Consider the following 17834-nt stretch of genomic DNA (forward strand, 5'->3'; position numbering starts at 1 on the left):
GGTATAATGAACGTGTTATCAATACAAGCGAAGCTTAAAAACTAGTGACACCTGGCGGTGGCAAGGGGAGGTAATGGGCAAGAGTTATTACCCTCTGGTCTATATGAGATAGACAGAAAAAACAAATTTTCGTCTTTTAGTAGGGCTGAATTTGAGAGGTAGCAGGCTTATATCTTAACGTTAATGTGATCGGGGAACGTATTTGATGGAGAAAAATATCTGCAGTATCAAGACAAAATTATTGCACTCTACATAACATATAATTTTGTTTTCTAATCATCATCTTATCTTACCAGCAATAGCATAAAAGCAAGTAACATCATACAAATTCATTCTATAGTTGCATCTATGTAGTATATGGAACCCAGACATGTCTCACATACACGTCATATGTCCACAACTAAAATCATACAAATCCACCCTGTAGTTGTATCCATGTATATGTAACAGGGTAATCGGTCATATACACATGGTGTCTGAAGTCCACAATTCATCATTCAAATTATTCCTATAGTTGTAACAGAGTAATTTAACATGTGCATATGTTGTCTGAAGTTCACAATACTTAATATCATACAAACTCATATTGTACTTGAATATATGTATATGTAACAGAGTAATATATCAGATACACATCTAATATCCATATTAACTAATATCATACAAATTCTTCTTGTAGCGGTATCTATGTACATGTAACAGCATAATATTTCATCTGTATATGTTGTCTGAAGTCCGCAATAACAAACATCATACAAATTCTTCCTGTAGTTATATCAATGTATGAGTAACAGAGCAATGTATCATGTACACATGTTGTCTGAAGTCCACATTAATTAATGTCAATACCTTTTTATTGTAGTTGAATATATTCACATGTAACAGTCATGTAACACATACAATTGTCAGATGTCCACAATAAATAATATCATATAAATTCGTGTTGATTCAGTAATGTATCATGTGTATGTGTTGTATGATGTCCACAGTAACTATTATCATATCAATACTTACTTTTGTTAAATCTATGTAATTATCACAGTGTAATGTAACATGTACATGTTATCTGATGTCTGCTGACAAAGCCACATGCTGGTAGAGTTCTGTGTAACAAGAAGTAACACTCACTACATTCAGTTTTGTATGGCAATTGTCAGATGTCCACAATAAATAATATCATATATCGTGTTGTAGTCGAATCTATGTACATGTAACAAAGTAATGTATCACAAACACTGTCTGATGTCCACAATAATTAATTCAATACAAATTCTTGTTTAGTGGTATATATGTACATGTAACAGCATAATGTATCATGTACATGTGTTGCATGTCCACAGTAACTATTATCATATCAAGACTTACTGTTGTTAAATCTATGTACATATCACAGTGTAATGTAACATGTACATGTTATCTGATATCCGCTGACAAAGCCACATGCTGGTAGAGTTCTGTGTAATGCCCTTCATTGCAGACAGAGCTATTTCAAACACTGACTATCATTTGCTGCACATAAAGAAGAAAAAAGTGTGGATGATTATAGTATGAATATAATTCAGTGTATATGATTAAATATAGATGGATTTCAGTGTGAATGACTATAGTATAAATAAAACTCATTGACAGTATAAATGTAAAATTGTTCTGCATACCTGGGTAATTAAGTCTAGAAGGTACTGTAAATTCACATCTATATTGCATGTTTCATTACCTGATTGATATGCACTTAATGCCACATCAGCACTTGATAGACAATTTATTGCCAAGGAAATGACAATAATATGCTCTTGCCAGCACTTTCTGCAGAGAAGCAACGTGGCTGAGAAAACGGTATGAAAACCTATAATGTTATAAACCCATATTTGGTTGCTTTGCATAATTGCTATTTCCCTTCCACCCTATCAATGTATGAGGATCAACATAAAAGATAGCTGCTTTCCATAGCAAAAAGTGTATGTGGATGATATGAAATTTCTCTGCTCTCCATCCATGTAACTATATGAGGACTGATATAAAAGGTATCTGTTCTACATTTTCTTTAGCCAAAATATTCTCAAACATTTTAGTTTTTTCTCCAAGGTTACAGAAAAAGCAGATGATTACGCATAAGGAATTTGAAGAGTGGACTAGAACATATTATGAGTAGTTCTGCACATCACAGTGCTGCTTTCCTAGGGCTGTTTTTAAAGATCATGCAGTGATATTTTACAATACGTTTTTGTCAGTAAAAATAAAATGGTGAAACACTAGGGTTAGCCATGTGATTTAATATCAGGATGAAGACATTATAAATATAATGGATTACTTACCTTTTGTTCGTTTCATGCATTTCTGGAATGGTATTGTAGCTCATGGACTTGACAGGAGTGAAAAGAGTAGGATGATCTGATGCTTATTCTTTTTTAAATCTTCCCTTTAGCCCTGGTCACTAATTACAGTTTTATGTCATAAATTACAATATTAATCATGCTCCAGTAACCCTCAGATGCTCGCTGGCAGAGCATACTGACCTGCTTCTAGCTGATTAAATTTACTTGATTGGCATGGAATAACTGGCAGATGTTTGTGTGCTGTACAATAACCTCTGGTGATGAGGATTTCCCTCAGAGCATCGGCAAACACAGTTGTCATTTTTTAACAGTGAGTAGAGTTAATGTGATCCTATGTAATTGGCAGTTGCCAGTGTGCAACACAATGGGTAGGGTTGATGTTGTCCTGGTAATAGCCCTTTGTCAGTGTGTAGCAGTGAATAGAGTTGATCTGGTTTTGGTGATAGGCAGTTCTCAGTGTGTAACAGTGAGCAGAGTTGATGTGGGTCTAGTAGAAGGCAGTTTGTATTGTGTAGTTGTGAGCAGAGTTGATGTGGGCCTGGCAACGAGAAGTTGTCAGCATGCAACTCAAGAGAGTAGATCTGATGTCGTTGACGTGGTGCTGGTCATAAACAGTTGTCAGTGTGTAGCATGATTAGATTTGATGTGGTCCTGGTAATAGGCAGTTGTCAGTTTGCAACTCAGTGAGTAGAAGTGATGGCCTGGTCATAGACCGTTGTCTGTGTGTAGCACAAGTGAGTAGAGTTAACATGGTCCTGGTAATGGGCAGTTGTTGGTGTGTAACTCAAGTAGAGTTTTTTTCAGTACTGGTCTTAGGTAGTTGTCTAACACAGCTGAGCAGAGTTGATGTGGTCCCGGAGATAGGGAGTTGACAGTGTGTAATACATGTTAGTAAGGGTTGATGTGGTCCTGGTAATAGGCATTTGTCAGTGTGTATCAGGTGAGCAGAGCTGAGTTGGTTCAGGTAATATGCAGTTGTCAGTGTGTAACACCGGCGAGTAGAGCTGATATGTTCCTTGTTATTAGGGTCATTAAGAAGGACACCAATTTTGTCTTTATCTTCTTCAGATATTTTTCCTTCTGTCACCTCTTTCCAAGTGCTTGCTTCTCCCTAGTGAAAAAGAAGGAAAATATTATACAAATGATTTTGGTTCTTTGAAAATACATTTACTCTACAGCTCACATAAAAAGACTGTTTAAACCGGCATAAAAAATAAACATTTGTGTTCTGATATAGGTTTATCTGACACATGCACGTATAATCATAATATATAATTGGTGGAATTATCTTGACATTTACTAATCAGCACTGGAAAAATTAGGTCACTTGGACCTTTGATGGTGACATGGGAAATTCGACAAGTTTTCAGATGCATGTAGAAATTTCAAACTTAGGACCAACACAAAGAAGAATGAAGTAATGTATCAGCCAGCCTGGGGGAAACCATAGGCTAAGCCAAACAGAACAGTCAATGGCCACAGACTGAGCACTGTGAGCATATTTGCCTATCTTTGCAGCATTCGGTCCCATGATATTGTCGTCGATGCCAGGATTGCAAAGACCAGTGCAGCCTTTGGCAGACTACACGCCAATGGTTTGGAACAGATGAGGCACTAGTCTACAGACCAATCTTAAGGTGTATAGAATAAAATTACTCCCTACGCTACTATACCCTCTGTGAAACCTGGATACTGTACCAGCGGCATACAAAGAAGTTAAACCACTTCCACACAACTTGACTGAGAGGACTCACCAACATTAAGTGGCAAGACAGGATCCCAGATACTGACGTCCTTGCCAAGAAAGCCTGCCCAGTATCTACACAATCCTAATACAGTCATAGTTGCAATGTGCAGTCCACATATCTCTTTTAACAGCCCACCGGCTGGTGAAAGTACTCTTTCATGGCCAGTTAGGATATGGAAAATGCTCCAAAGGAGGCAAGAGGAAATCTTAAAAGGACGGGATTGTGGCACTCCTCGATCAGAAAAGATGCTGCATCTTGCGAGGCCATAGTGTCAGGATGAAAGTTTCAGGTGAACATTCTCTATACTGCTTGCGTATGTGGTTGAATAGTTAAAACATTGTCAAATAGGAATAACACTACTGTACAGATACGCTTTCACCAGAGCATTTCAACGTTGTGCAGTGTTCGACATTTTACATAGCCTGGGTACAAGGCAAGGCTCAAGATGCATAATTGATGCAAGGCCATCCAATTATATATACATTTAGTTTCAAATGGAATGCAATCTCACTTTATACAGACCAACGATGACGTTTTATCAAATTTCATTTAATACAAAAAAATATTTCAGTAGGGTCTCCCATAAATTGAATGTACTTTACAAAACAAAATTTTCGAAAGGACTGGTGGTAATAGTGAGTTATTGTAGCCACACAATGATGTGCAATATTGAGATTACTTGTTTAAGAAACAACAATATTAAGTTAATTACATCAATTGAAGTGATAAATTTGGGGTAACATCTAGTTCTTTATCCTTCGGGGGCTCCGAGTGGCTGAGTGGTCTAAAGCACTCACCCTTAAGGATCACTGCCATCTCACCTCTGCATGGGTTCGAGTCACGGATTTGGCTAATGTGGTTATGTGAGAAAGCTTGCTAGTAGTTTCTCGTGGGTCGTTGGTTTTTTCCGGGGTTTTCCTGTGTTCTTTGTCCACCATTTATACTGGCCACCACGTATAGCCTATCTTGTACTGAAAAATGGCATTAAACCCTACAATAACATAACATCTTTATCCTTCAATTATTATTATTTACTGGTATTTACAGATTCCAACGAATTCTCTCTGAAGAACTTGCATTAAGTACAAACTAAACAAGAACCTTGCCCAAGTTAAATGTATTATTTCAAAATCAAGGTGGAAGAGCATTTAAACCTGCCGATACGATATATAAATAATAAATACTTGCTCACCTTTAGTTTCCAGCTCCATCAGTAACTTGGGCCACTAGATATTTCTCTTTTTGGTATCACGAGCATCAACATAGTTCAGGACACTCAGGTATCCAGGAACCTCACAGTCCTCCAATAACACTGGGACAACACAGTTTCTTTTCTCGCTAAAGCCTAGATTGATTGCCATTTGAATTTCGTGTAAAACAAAACCACTCATAAAGGCTTCCCGCGTCATAACAATAACAGTCTTGTAAGCATGTCTAATGCTATTCTCAGCAAAATTCAATAATGGTGTGCCAGGAGTATTGTCTCGATCATACTCATGGCAAATAAACCCGTGGTCTTTTTCTAGTCTGTCTATAGTTTGTTTTACCCACTGTATGTCTGAGCTAGAGTAACTGAAAAAGGCATGGTATTTCTTTCCTGCTGGCAAAGGTCTTCTCTGTAAATCCTTTGGACATTCCTCAGATGTAATCGGATCTGTTAACTCAACTGAATCTCTACCCTACAAAAAAGTAATAACAGTAGTTGTTCATTGGCCCCAAAACATCATTATACATATGCTTCTTTCATATGAAATAAATAATCATGAAACAATATTCAGATACTGACTATTCTTTTTGCAGATTTGACTCTATTTTTGTTTTGGAAATAGTAGTTTTCATTCTGATTGGTAGAAAAGGAACTAATCATATATATTATATTGGTTGAAAACCTAACGTGTCTTGAAGCCAAATTAAAAATACATACTGTTTCTCAAGAAAGTCACAGCTCATCCACAATATGACGAAGGGGATTTGCAGTTTGCAGTTTTTATTATAAACCGCATTTTGCACTATGGGTAGAAAATAGATTTGGCTTTTTAGACGTGTTATGTTATGTATGTATCCTTTCTACTCCACACATTGCAGTAAGGATATAAAATGATTTGTGCTTTGCATGTTTAAGTGCTAAATATTTATACTTTCTGCACCATATATTGCACTGTGGATATAAAATGGCTTTATTTGTAAGATGTTTACATGATATACAATTATCATTGTTACACTGCATATTTGCACAAAGGATATAAAATGGGTTTGCTTGCTAAATTGTTGTTATAACATGTCATTTATTTATCCTTCCATTAAAGTGATGGAGTATGTCACAGAATAAGGCAAGAAATAACTTGGTTTTGCCTTAGAACAATTTGACCATTTTTCGTTGTACATGCATACAACGTTACCTAGGATGAATACTTGTTTTTTCCAGGTAAGCGACTGTACTAGCAAGTATCTCATCGAAAATTACTTGCGACAAGAGACATTAAAACCATGATATGCATGGGCATTTTACCCTATTACTCACTCTCCTATGGATTTAAGGTAGATTCCATTTCTTACCAACACACTGGCCATTTTAGATCTTGCCAAGGAGTGAATGTCCTCCATTCTGTTCTCCAGCCATAGGGGTAAGTGTTAAATTTATATTTCATTTGATATGTGAAGCTTATTCAGGTTTTAATGTCATATCATGTAATGATGCATTTACTACTATGCAGATTTGAAATGTTGTGAATTTGAATTACAAGTTGCTATTAGAGTTTAATTTATTAGCATATATTTAAAGATTTTGATTGTAGCTGTTTAGGGCTGATGGTAGCTGTTTACGGTTGACTGTAGCTGTGTAGGGCTGCGTGCTATACATATGTGTATACATGTGTCTGTACACGTGGTGGAGCCATGAATGTAGGCATAGCCAATACAGGGGTGCTTATGCTGTCTGAGCGTATGTGTATACGTATGTCTGTACATGTGGTGGATCCGTGAAGGGTGTGAACGGCCGATAAAAGTGTGGGTCAACCCAAGGATTCTGTGAAACTGTGCGGTTAATCAGTTTATGAATCATACGACTGTACAAGTGTCAAGAGTCATATGTTTGTTCCAAGTGATGTTTTAATTGAGTACATTTTCAATTACATGAGATTATATTGAATCTTATTTGTATTCCAGGAGATTTTGTAAATCTCACTTACAATGCATAATATAGGAGATCATGTGAACCTCACTTACACTGCATAATATAGGAGATTATGTGAATCTCACTTACAGTGCATAATACTATTTGAAACATATCTGAATTCCTTGAAATTATTTGAATCTTATTCGTATTCCATATGTGAGATAATGTGACATTGCATAATATTGTTTGAAATGTTTTTGCAGTTAATGAGGTTATTTGAATCTCACTTTCCATATGTAAGATTACATGAATCATATTTTTGTTTTTCAGTTTGGGAATGTTTGTGTAGAGTGATTAGATCAATCGTATGTTGAGAGCGTGAGAGAATCATTGTATTTATGAACCATATATTTTTTTCTTTATTAATTCATTTAATAAATTTCCATCTTTCACACATGTGTTTGTGTTGTTCATTTAATCCAAAACCCACTCGGTTTCAATTATGTTACAGAGTAAAGTTTAATAAAAAACACTTGTCTAGTAAAGTCTTTTGTGATCACATATTCCGCAAGAATAAGAAGTGGCTACCACAAATAAATAATGAAATATCCATAACAAAAGGCCCAAAGTTGGCCCGATATCATTCTCCTGGCACTGACTGGTTAAGAATTCAGATGTAGCGACATAGTAATAGGACAGGTTCCTTGTGCATGATATTCTGTAGCAATTACCAATAATAATGTCTGTAACTGAAATCTCAAACTCACATGTTTAAGCAATATTGATTTAAATGAATTAATAATAACGTTAATATTATATTCAAATTAATCCAAATAAGACCTACTAGATCAAAAGTAATACAGATATAAAAGTTTCTTTTATTTTTCTCAATGCAGGTTATCTTTAACATTTACCTTTACCTAAATTTCCACATATAAACACGCATACACACTTGTGTATATTATTTGCATTATTTTATTATATGGGTATGTAGTTATGTTGTGTGCATGTGAATGTTTGCATGTGTGTGCATGTGCGTTTGAAAGATAGACTCAATGGAACTAGGGAGAAACATTATGTGTGGATGAGTTTCTTGAAGAGTCTGCGGGGAGATTTCAGTGCATTAATATTTATTACATTGGTTATTAGGGTAATGTTTTGCAGGCCAAAAGGGAGATTACTTTTATGACTCTAACTGAACACAATTTGGGTAGCGCATGTTGATAACAAATTTGATACAATCTGGCTCACAAATCCAGCTGAAGTTGAAAACACATTGTCACCGATCATATAAAGTACATTAAACAAGAAACAACCTTGCAATGTATTATTGAAATTGGCTCAACCATTCGAAAGACGAAGAAAACATGTTTCAAAAAGGTTGCAAAGAATGTTGCTCGGTTTCATGCAGAGCCAGCACAAATTTTGGAGAGACCACATCCTGAGGATTTCAAACAGTGGATGATGCACAATGGACACAGAGTAATACCATGAGCCCAAATGTCATTATGACTTGATGCATTAAAATGAAAGGATGACTAGATATTTGTCCCAACATGTGAACAGTTGATATTTTGCATGAAAAATCACAAGAAACTCTCCTGCATGATGTTGCCCACCAACAATGAATATTCCAGTCTTGGCTAAACTAGGGTGTAGGAAACACATGAGTGTACAGATGTATGGCACGCACACTGATGCAAAAACTGTCCAGCCTTGTGGGTGATTAGTGTCTAACATATATGAGTTATGTTCCCATTACAGCACACAAAACTGTGACCAAATGGATAAAAAATTGACAGAATTAAACAAATATGAACTACATATCATAGTGACCTATATTTTCTGCAAAGGTGATCAGTCTGCATTGCTGAGATGGTGATTTACCTTTTAGTTTTAAATATTTCAAAAATGTTGTATTGGACATATGAATTGATTTAATCTGCAGTCATAGACAACTCGAATTTACAATACTTCTCTAAAGAAAAAATAGGTGTTTGACCAGTAAGTGACCCTTTCTTCAAACACATACTTACTGAATACACACTTTCTACTTCCAGACAAATGTCAGGACAAATTTTCACAGAATAACAAAATGCATTCAGTTTTATACAACGCTCATTATTTTACAATACTTTCAAGCTCTCTATTTCTATGTTTTCATTACAAGACATTATCGATGCATTCAAATTAAGGCAATAATGTAAGCATATACTTTAACCAAAACCAAGTATACAGACTAGATTTTTCACAATCATTTGGAAAAGAAAATTTGAAATAATATTGTTCTGTTTTTGCTCGATATTTTATACTAGAACAATAGCAAGATTTTTAAAAGTAAACAAACATACCATTCACAGCATATGTTCCAGTAATGAAAAACATCACAACAACAATAATGTTAACTAGATGTAATTCTTCTAACCTTGTATCATATTCAAACAGCTACTGCTCTCTGTGATATTTCTAACTTCAAGTTGTAAATGTTTGTCAGTTTTCAGTTTATCTTCTGATTTACTAAACTGATTTGATTCATCAGAAATATAAATAGACCAATTAAAAATTCCTCAATTTAATCATGTTCCTTAAGAAAAATATAAAAAGAAATTGTGTGGGCAAAACTTACGAAACTCTGAACTGAAATTATTTATGGGTAGCTTTTGCCTTTTTACGACAGCTTATATTTTGGAATATTTCTTCTATATATCGTCAGTGGTTTAGCGAGAGTGTCAAAAACGGGTACTCAGTTCAAAAAAGTTTTTCTCTGATGTATTGAACCTTTTGGTTTAAGATCTTTGCAACCAGAACTCGGCACCTTATGGTAATTATAAAACTTGTATAAAAATCTGATGCTGTAGCCTTAGTTACTGTCCCTTAATTTTTTGTATATAGCTGGGGTGTAACTTAGCAAAGATTATATGGTTCTAGATATCAACCATCTGGTTTCTTTAAAGTAATCTTTTATGCACTACTTTAGGTGCTTAATTAAACAGGGGTACGATTTTCTATCCATGCCTTGAATCCTGACATGACTAGTCGAGTCTTTTAAATTTTGTATGGATTTTTAACGCTTACAAGATTTCAGCAGCAAAGTGCTTACTCTCTCCCTCTCATGTGTGATGTGACAAAGACATACTCCATCACAATCTTCTTCTTGCACCTAATGATCAAATCATCCACATGCCCCATTGAGAGAGACAGACAGACAGATAGAAAGACAGAAATGTATTCACAATTGTAAATCTGTACTGTTCACTTACCTAATGACTGATTTTACTAGTGTACGAGTGCAGTACCATATTTCATTATCAATTAATGCCACTAGTTAAGCGATTCCTTCTAATTTTTGTTTCCGCTTCCATTATAAAAATAATCACATGGCTTTGTAGTGGCATTTACATGATAATTATATATGATATGGCTGTATTCAGTCATTCTAAGATAACACCTGTTTGGGGTCAAGATTCTGCAGACCAGATCAAAATAGCGAGGCTACCAATAAGGAAATGACGCGACCCATGGGTATTATGAATAGAGTACCATATAGTTAAAGGAAATGCCAGGCAGTTACTATTGTACATTTCACAGCCAGAGACATTTTTTAACTTGCCCACAGAACCAACACCAATTTAAACTGTATCTAGCATGAGCAATGATCAAAAGCAATTGCCGCCTAAGTACAGGAAGAGTGCATGCACTTTAAACAAAATCTTAATTGTTGGGAATAGAGAGGTCATCATACATGCACAGAAAATTAGACAGCATGCAAAACAGTCATTCTTGGGATTTAACCTAATGGTGACTAAACTCAGATTTCCTGATATATTTATAGCAAAAGAAGCTGAATAATTTTGATTATAGCTAGAGACAACCAAGGATTTCAAGATTCGTTTGAGAAGAAAATAGTCAGAAAATGATTACTTGCTTGCATTCTGGTTTATTGCTTTAAAGGCACATGGCTTGATTTTCAAAAATTTCAAGATAGACATCGAGTATCTAGTGTCCCTTGAAGGCCCTTCTGGCTGTTAAAACTGATTTTTGTAGAGCTGACCTTCGTACGGTAAAAATACAGTTACAGTTTAAAGCATTTTCTTTCCTTTATTAAACATAATCTGCAGCTTCTAGATATCTGAATCATGATACCATGAATGATTTGTTCAGATTTAGTGATATCTTATCTTGACTAAATTCCACAAATTACATCTACTGAATGTAGTGGCTGGTATACTGGCTGCATTGCATTAATTAGATATGAACCACATAAATACACTGGATGTAGTGGATGGTACAGTGGCTGCATTGCATTCATTAGATATGGACTAATTACACATAATGACCAGTGAGTGGTATACCATCCACATTGTTGGAATGAGATATTGACTACGCACATCTTCTGACTGTATTGAGTTGGGTACTGTCTGAAGTGTATGAGTCAATATGGACTATGATATAATAAATCAGATATTGGTATGGACTACTTATATCTTTTGACTGTAGTGGGTGGTTTACTATATGCATTTTATGAATTATATAAAGACAATTTACATCTTCTAACTGTAGTCGTTGGTATAATGTCTGCATTTTACAAATCTGATAAGGACTACTTACATCTGCCTGTTCCATTTGTGTTGATGTCTCTGGAGTGATATGTTCTGTTCTTTCATCTCTTTCCACGATATCCAGGGTTTTATGTGCTGTACAGAAAATAAAATGGCGATAGCCTCAGCAATACCAACTATACCATGAATTTTAAAACGGATATTAATTAAAACCTGCAGCAAAAGAATCATGAAAGGCACACTGAGCGATATGTGGCAAGACTGAACTCCAACACCAAAAGCAAACCTTTAGATGGTCCTTTTGGGGGGTTATTTGATTTAATCAGAAAGATATGCTGTACTTTCATTATTGCCACTTTTTTATTCACTATCCAAAATCTCTGACTGTTGTTACTCTACGAAATCATCAAATATGATGTTATAAGGCAAAACTACATTGCTTCTCTTATTCTGAAGTGACAATTGGGTCACACTTTAGACAATGGTGTGCATTATACACGCTGACATATTGTACATCATATACATTAAAAGTAACAATGGATGAATTCAAACCCAGAACATGATGGGTACAGAGATATGTGAATTTTTCACTGAATATTTTGGCAGCATTGTGTGAATGCATCTTTCTTATGGGCCATCCATAATTATATTTTGCAAGATCTGTGTAAACATGCACTGCAGAATGAATGTTTGATCAGTCATAAACCGTTCAATATGGAGGCAGGAAATGCAAAGTCCTTTGTTTTCCATCACAAATTCTCCCCTCTGTCATATTTGTGCTTATAAATGCATATGCGGATTTTGATACAGACATGTGACGGAAAACAAATTACACTCATAACCATAAAGATATGACACCAATGTAAAACACAACACTAAATGATGAAACAGACATGCGATGGAAAACAAATTACAGACTTATAACTTTAAAGATATTACACCAATGTAAGATACAACACTAAATGATGATACAGATGTGTGATATGCTTATCTATTAAATCTCTAACAACTTTAATGTTATAGACTGAAATGGAAAGTGTAACGGGAAACATACACTTGCACTTCACCTTAAAAACATACTCTACAATTAGCTAGTGTGATAAAATAAAAAAACTGTCTTGGGACTATAGCTTTCAGAGATTGAAGAGTCTCAGGTAATAGGATGTTAGATAATCCCATTGCAACTGAATCAGAAATATTGAATCCAGAATGGTAAAATGCCATTATTGATGCTTGGACGATGTAACACATGATGCACAACTGATGCAATGATATAGCATACACAACTGATACAGATACATACCATACACAAGTGACACAGACACATACCACACACAACTGATACAGACACATATACAAGTGACACAGACACATACCACACACAAGTGATACAGACACATATAAAAGTGATGCAGACACATACCACACACAACTGATAGAGACACATATACAAGTGACACAGACACATACCACACACAACTGATACAGACACATATACAAGTGATGCAGACACATACCACACACAACTGATACAGACAAATATCATATAGAATGGATGCAGACACATACCACACACAACTGATACGGACACATATACAAATGATACAGATACATACCATACACAAGTGACACAAACACATACCACACACAACTGATACAAACACACATACAAGCGACACAAACACATATACAAGAGATGCAGACACATTCCACACACAACTGATACAGACACATATACAAGTGACACAGACACATACCACACACAAGTGATACAGACACATATAAAAGTGATGCAGACACATACCACACACAACTGATACAGACACATATACAAGTGACACAGACACATACCACACACAACTGATACAGACACATATACAAGTGATGCAGACACATACCACACACAACTGATACTGACATATACAAATGATGCAGACAGATACCACACACAACTGATTCAGACACATATATAAGTGATGCAGACACATACCACACACAACTGATACAAACACATATACAAGCGACACAGACACACACCACTCACAACTGATACAAACACATATACAAGTGATGTAGACACATTCCACACACAACTTATACAGACACATATACAAGTGATTCAGACACATACCACACACAACTGATACTGACGTATACAAATGATGCAGACACATACCACACACAACTGATACAGACTCATATACAAGTGATGCAGACACACACCACACACATCTGATACAGACACATACCACACACAACTGATACAGATACATTTACAAGTGATGCAGACATATACCACACACAACTGATACTGACATATACAAATGATGCAGACACATACCACACACAACTGATACAGACACATATCATATACAAGTGATGCAGACACATGAAGTCAAGGAACCTCAATGTGAAAACAGTTATGAAAAAAGACACAATGTGACAAATGCCATGATACTTCTACTGATGTGAGTTATGTTGTGACAAGCATTTTAGGGGTGAATGGCTGAATAAAAAGTGCATAATTTACAGAAAAGATTTTTATATGTGCAAATTTAAATTTGAGGGATTTATCATGCATCACTGGTCTCCAAGTGCATGATTTCATATAAATCTAGCACAATTCATGTCACTTCATGCTGTAGCATTATTTATCTCTGGTAATGAAAATTCTGATCATATAAGGCTTTAGTGACTGATATCTTCGTGATGTAAGATAATTTCCCAAATCTAGTTATATCAGGGATGGATATCTTCATGACATAAACCTATTTATCAAATCTTAAAAACTGGTGCAGACATACAACATAAATTTTAAGCAAGCCATTTTACTATTATTTTTAATGGGAAATTATCAATCTACACATACCACACATTATATCTATCTTGATTTTGTACACAATGACCAGCCATGTTCCAAATATTATAAATATCTCCATCTTTATTTTATACGCATTGAGCAACCATGCTCCACATGCTATATAACTTGATCGCATACACACTGACCAATCACTATCTTACTTGCATACACAATGACCAATCACTATCTTGATTCCATACACACTGACCAATCACTATCTTGATTGTATACACATTGACCAATCACTATCTTGATTGTATACACAATGACCAATCACTATCTTGATTTTAAATCTATTTTCCACATAGCAGATCATGTATCTATTGGCCTTTGTTAAAATTACCCATGAATACTATCTTGATCCTTAGCTTCATTGTACAATACTTATTCTCACTTTTACAATGCATCCTAAGATATTTTTATGAATTTGAATGTAAAATATGATGTCTGTTTTCTAAAAAAAAACACACAACATTATTCTTGTCTTCACACACACATGACAGCATTCATATCTTCTCTCTCTCTCTAACAATCATATATCAACCAACAGACATACTATAACTATGATATGCTACTAAATAAGTTTTCAAAAAAGGGAGAGTTGGAAGTTATATTTATTGGCACAAAATACGCATAGTTTAGATATCAGCAATATAAAATTACATCACCTGCATCTAACATACCTACAATTAACCCTGTCAGAGAAATGGTATACGGTAAATTATTGTTATTTTAAATCCATTGGCTTAAACCCAGGGTTCCTAGCAGCAGCAAAGACCACAATTAAATTCTAATTTGAAGTTTCTTAATGGCATTCAGGCAATTTTTATGGTCAGCTTACCGACCTACAAATTACCAAAATCATCGAAGGTTTCAACCATTAGAATTAAAACTATATGAAGAAAGAACACATAATATGGTTCAAAATGAAGCTGCCATGGCACAAATACTGGTTTCGGAAATGTGTCTGAGTCACCAGCAGTGCAAAGACGTAAGCATCATCTATGCCAGTAGCTATCATTTAACAATACTAAAATAACTATTCAGAATACTTATATCATGCTTCAAATTGCCGTATGTACATTTATTTTTGTATAACAAAAATCTACCATAACACCCATGAGATACTTAAATAACATGTTATGAGGTAGCTATGAACCCTGTCAAATCATTACAAAACTGTTCAACATTCATAAAGTCCCCATAAATATGAATTCATGTTTCATGTGAATCCATATAAAAGAACATTAATTATTATTTGATATTCCAATCGTTTTTAGAATTGTGTTTGTGCAAAAATTCTATGCAGCAATTTATACTGAAACCAGATTAGATTGCAATAATTGGTAGCTCTGTATATCAAGGCAAAATTGCTAGGTAAATCAAATTGCTTTGGTAAATTAAGTTGCATTTTCCATTTCGTTAGTTCCTTAGGTTCTAGTATTTCTGTGTCTTTCACCAAGATGCTATACAAATTTCTGCAACCTTTCTTAGATTCAAGAAGAGGTCAAAAAAAATTCTTTACATATCTGATCATCTTGCATGATATTCAGGTCATATGCTCTTGTTTGCTGCTAAATATCTGATATATAAATATTATAGCTGGTAACAGCTGATATCAGAATATTTACTCACGTACATTTTCCCTTTACAATGTTCTATATTACAACTATGTTATGTACCGTATGATATATGAACTCTATGACAGACTGCATGTTCTGTGAGACCACTTCCTGTTGGCAGATTCAGTCGATCTTCCTATAATATGAGCATACAAAGGAGTGGGACACTAAAATTATTTATTATTCAAATCAAATAATGTGAAATTTTCAAATTTATCCCATTTCTTAAATACTCTTCTCCTCAACAGAACTAAGTATAAATTCAAGTTGTTTTTAAACTTACCTATTGGTTGTAATGATAGGTAATGGGATTCCCAGATGTGACCTAGGAGAATGGGCATCCCCTGAAAACCTGTCTGTCCAACAACCCACACAATGTTCTCATCAGGGCCAGAGGATGGTGAGCTCATTACAATGACAATATCCATTTGTAGTTTCCTAGCCATTGCAACCACCACCACATGGTCTGCCCATTCTCCATCCCTTGCCATTCGTGTACAGTAGTCATCATATGTTTCATTGTAGATAAAACCATCCAAATGTATGGTACCTTCAGATGCCTGAGAAGATAAGAAACATTCAGTTAGGTACTAGTTAACAAAATTGATATTAAATTCATCATGATAAGACAAGGATGCTGATGTTTTATTGACTTATCTCTGATTAGTTTATTGCGTTTTCAACAGTCAATGAACCTGACATGAGAACATCATTTTGTCATAAAATCATTAAATGTTTCTCATATTTATTTTATCACGAAAGATATATGAAACAAATAAGCAATGTCATGGTCATTGATTGCACGGTGTTACCTGAGTTGCTAATTGCTGAAAAGTTCATTGCTCTTTAAGCTTCAAACTCTCACAGTAAAGGTCTAGAGAGTCATATAAAGGTATGGTATGAAGTGATACATTTCACCAGGATCAGTCACATGCCTGCCTAAATAAACAAGCTTCATGATGATTCAGTACCATTCCATACCAGCTGATTAGCACCATACAACTAAAATAACTGAATTTCCTTTAAGGTTTGATCCTCAAATACTTCAAGAAAGCAAATGTTTAAGTAAATTATGTTTCTCCAAGAATAATTACCCTTTCACATTACATTAGGAATCTTAGCCTGTTACCTCACGAATCCAGCCCTATATAGGATAAAAAACGTTTTATCCTGTCCATTTTTCATATACAAATGGAAGTAACTCTTGCCCATTACCCCCCCCCCCCCCCCCGATATCAGCAGGTGTCAACAGTTTTTAGCTGAGCGAGAAACTAACGTGGATGCTTGTATGATGGGGAGATTGGGAGAGTTTTTAAGTAATGTGATTGAGTAAGTATTCTCAGAGAAAAAATTCTTTGAATATGTTCCCCAATCACATTACGTTAGAAGAATAAGTAATAGGAAGGGATACTGAGCGTCAGACCTCTACTTTGTGTATCCTTCTGAAGATGAGTGGTTGGAATCCCAAGATAACCCATTCTCCTATTGATACAAGCAACACAGCTTGGGATATTTTGATCTTGAACTCTTATATGGCTGTCAGGATAAAGTTGAAATCTTCACACCTACAAAAATATTCATGGGCGATTCCAGTGAA

At 35.1% G+C, this 17834-nt stretch overlaps 1 protein-coding gene across 1 annotated transcript in view; it reads right to left on the reverse strand.

Annotated features, from left to right (window-relative positions):
• Positions 1 to 957: 957 nt before the first annotated feature.
• Positions 958 to 17834, reverse strand: part of LOC149787182 (uncharacterized) — a 92548-nt gene continuing 75671 nt past the window's right edge. Inside the window, exons 14-18 of the mRNA XM_089977684.1 lie at positions 16521 to 16797; positions 11805 to 11890; positions 5274 to 5760; positions 2313 to 3444; positions 958 to 1509 (exon numbers count right to left, since the gene is read on the reverse strand). Of these exons, the coding sequence (XP_089833810.1) occupies positions 5308 to 5760; positions 11805 to 11890; positions 16521 to 16797 (816 nt within the window). The 3' untranslated portion in view covers positions 958 to 1509; positions 2313 to 3444; positions 5274 to 5307. The remainder of the gene's footprint in view (positions 1510 to 2312; positions 3445 to 5273; positions 5761 to 11804; positions 11891 to 16520; positions 16798 to 17834) is intronic.

This window comes from Sinohyriopsis cumingii, chromosome 12 (assembly GCF_028554795.1).
Source record: "Sinohyriopsis cumingii isolate HCF-2022 chromosome 12, ASM2855479v2, whole genome shotgun sequence".
Lineage (NCBI taxonomy): Eukaryota > Metazoa > Mollusca > Bivalvia > Unionida > Unionidae > Sinohyriopsis > Sinohyriopsis cumingii.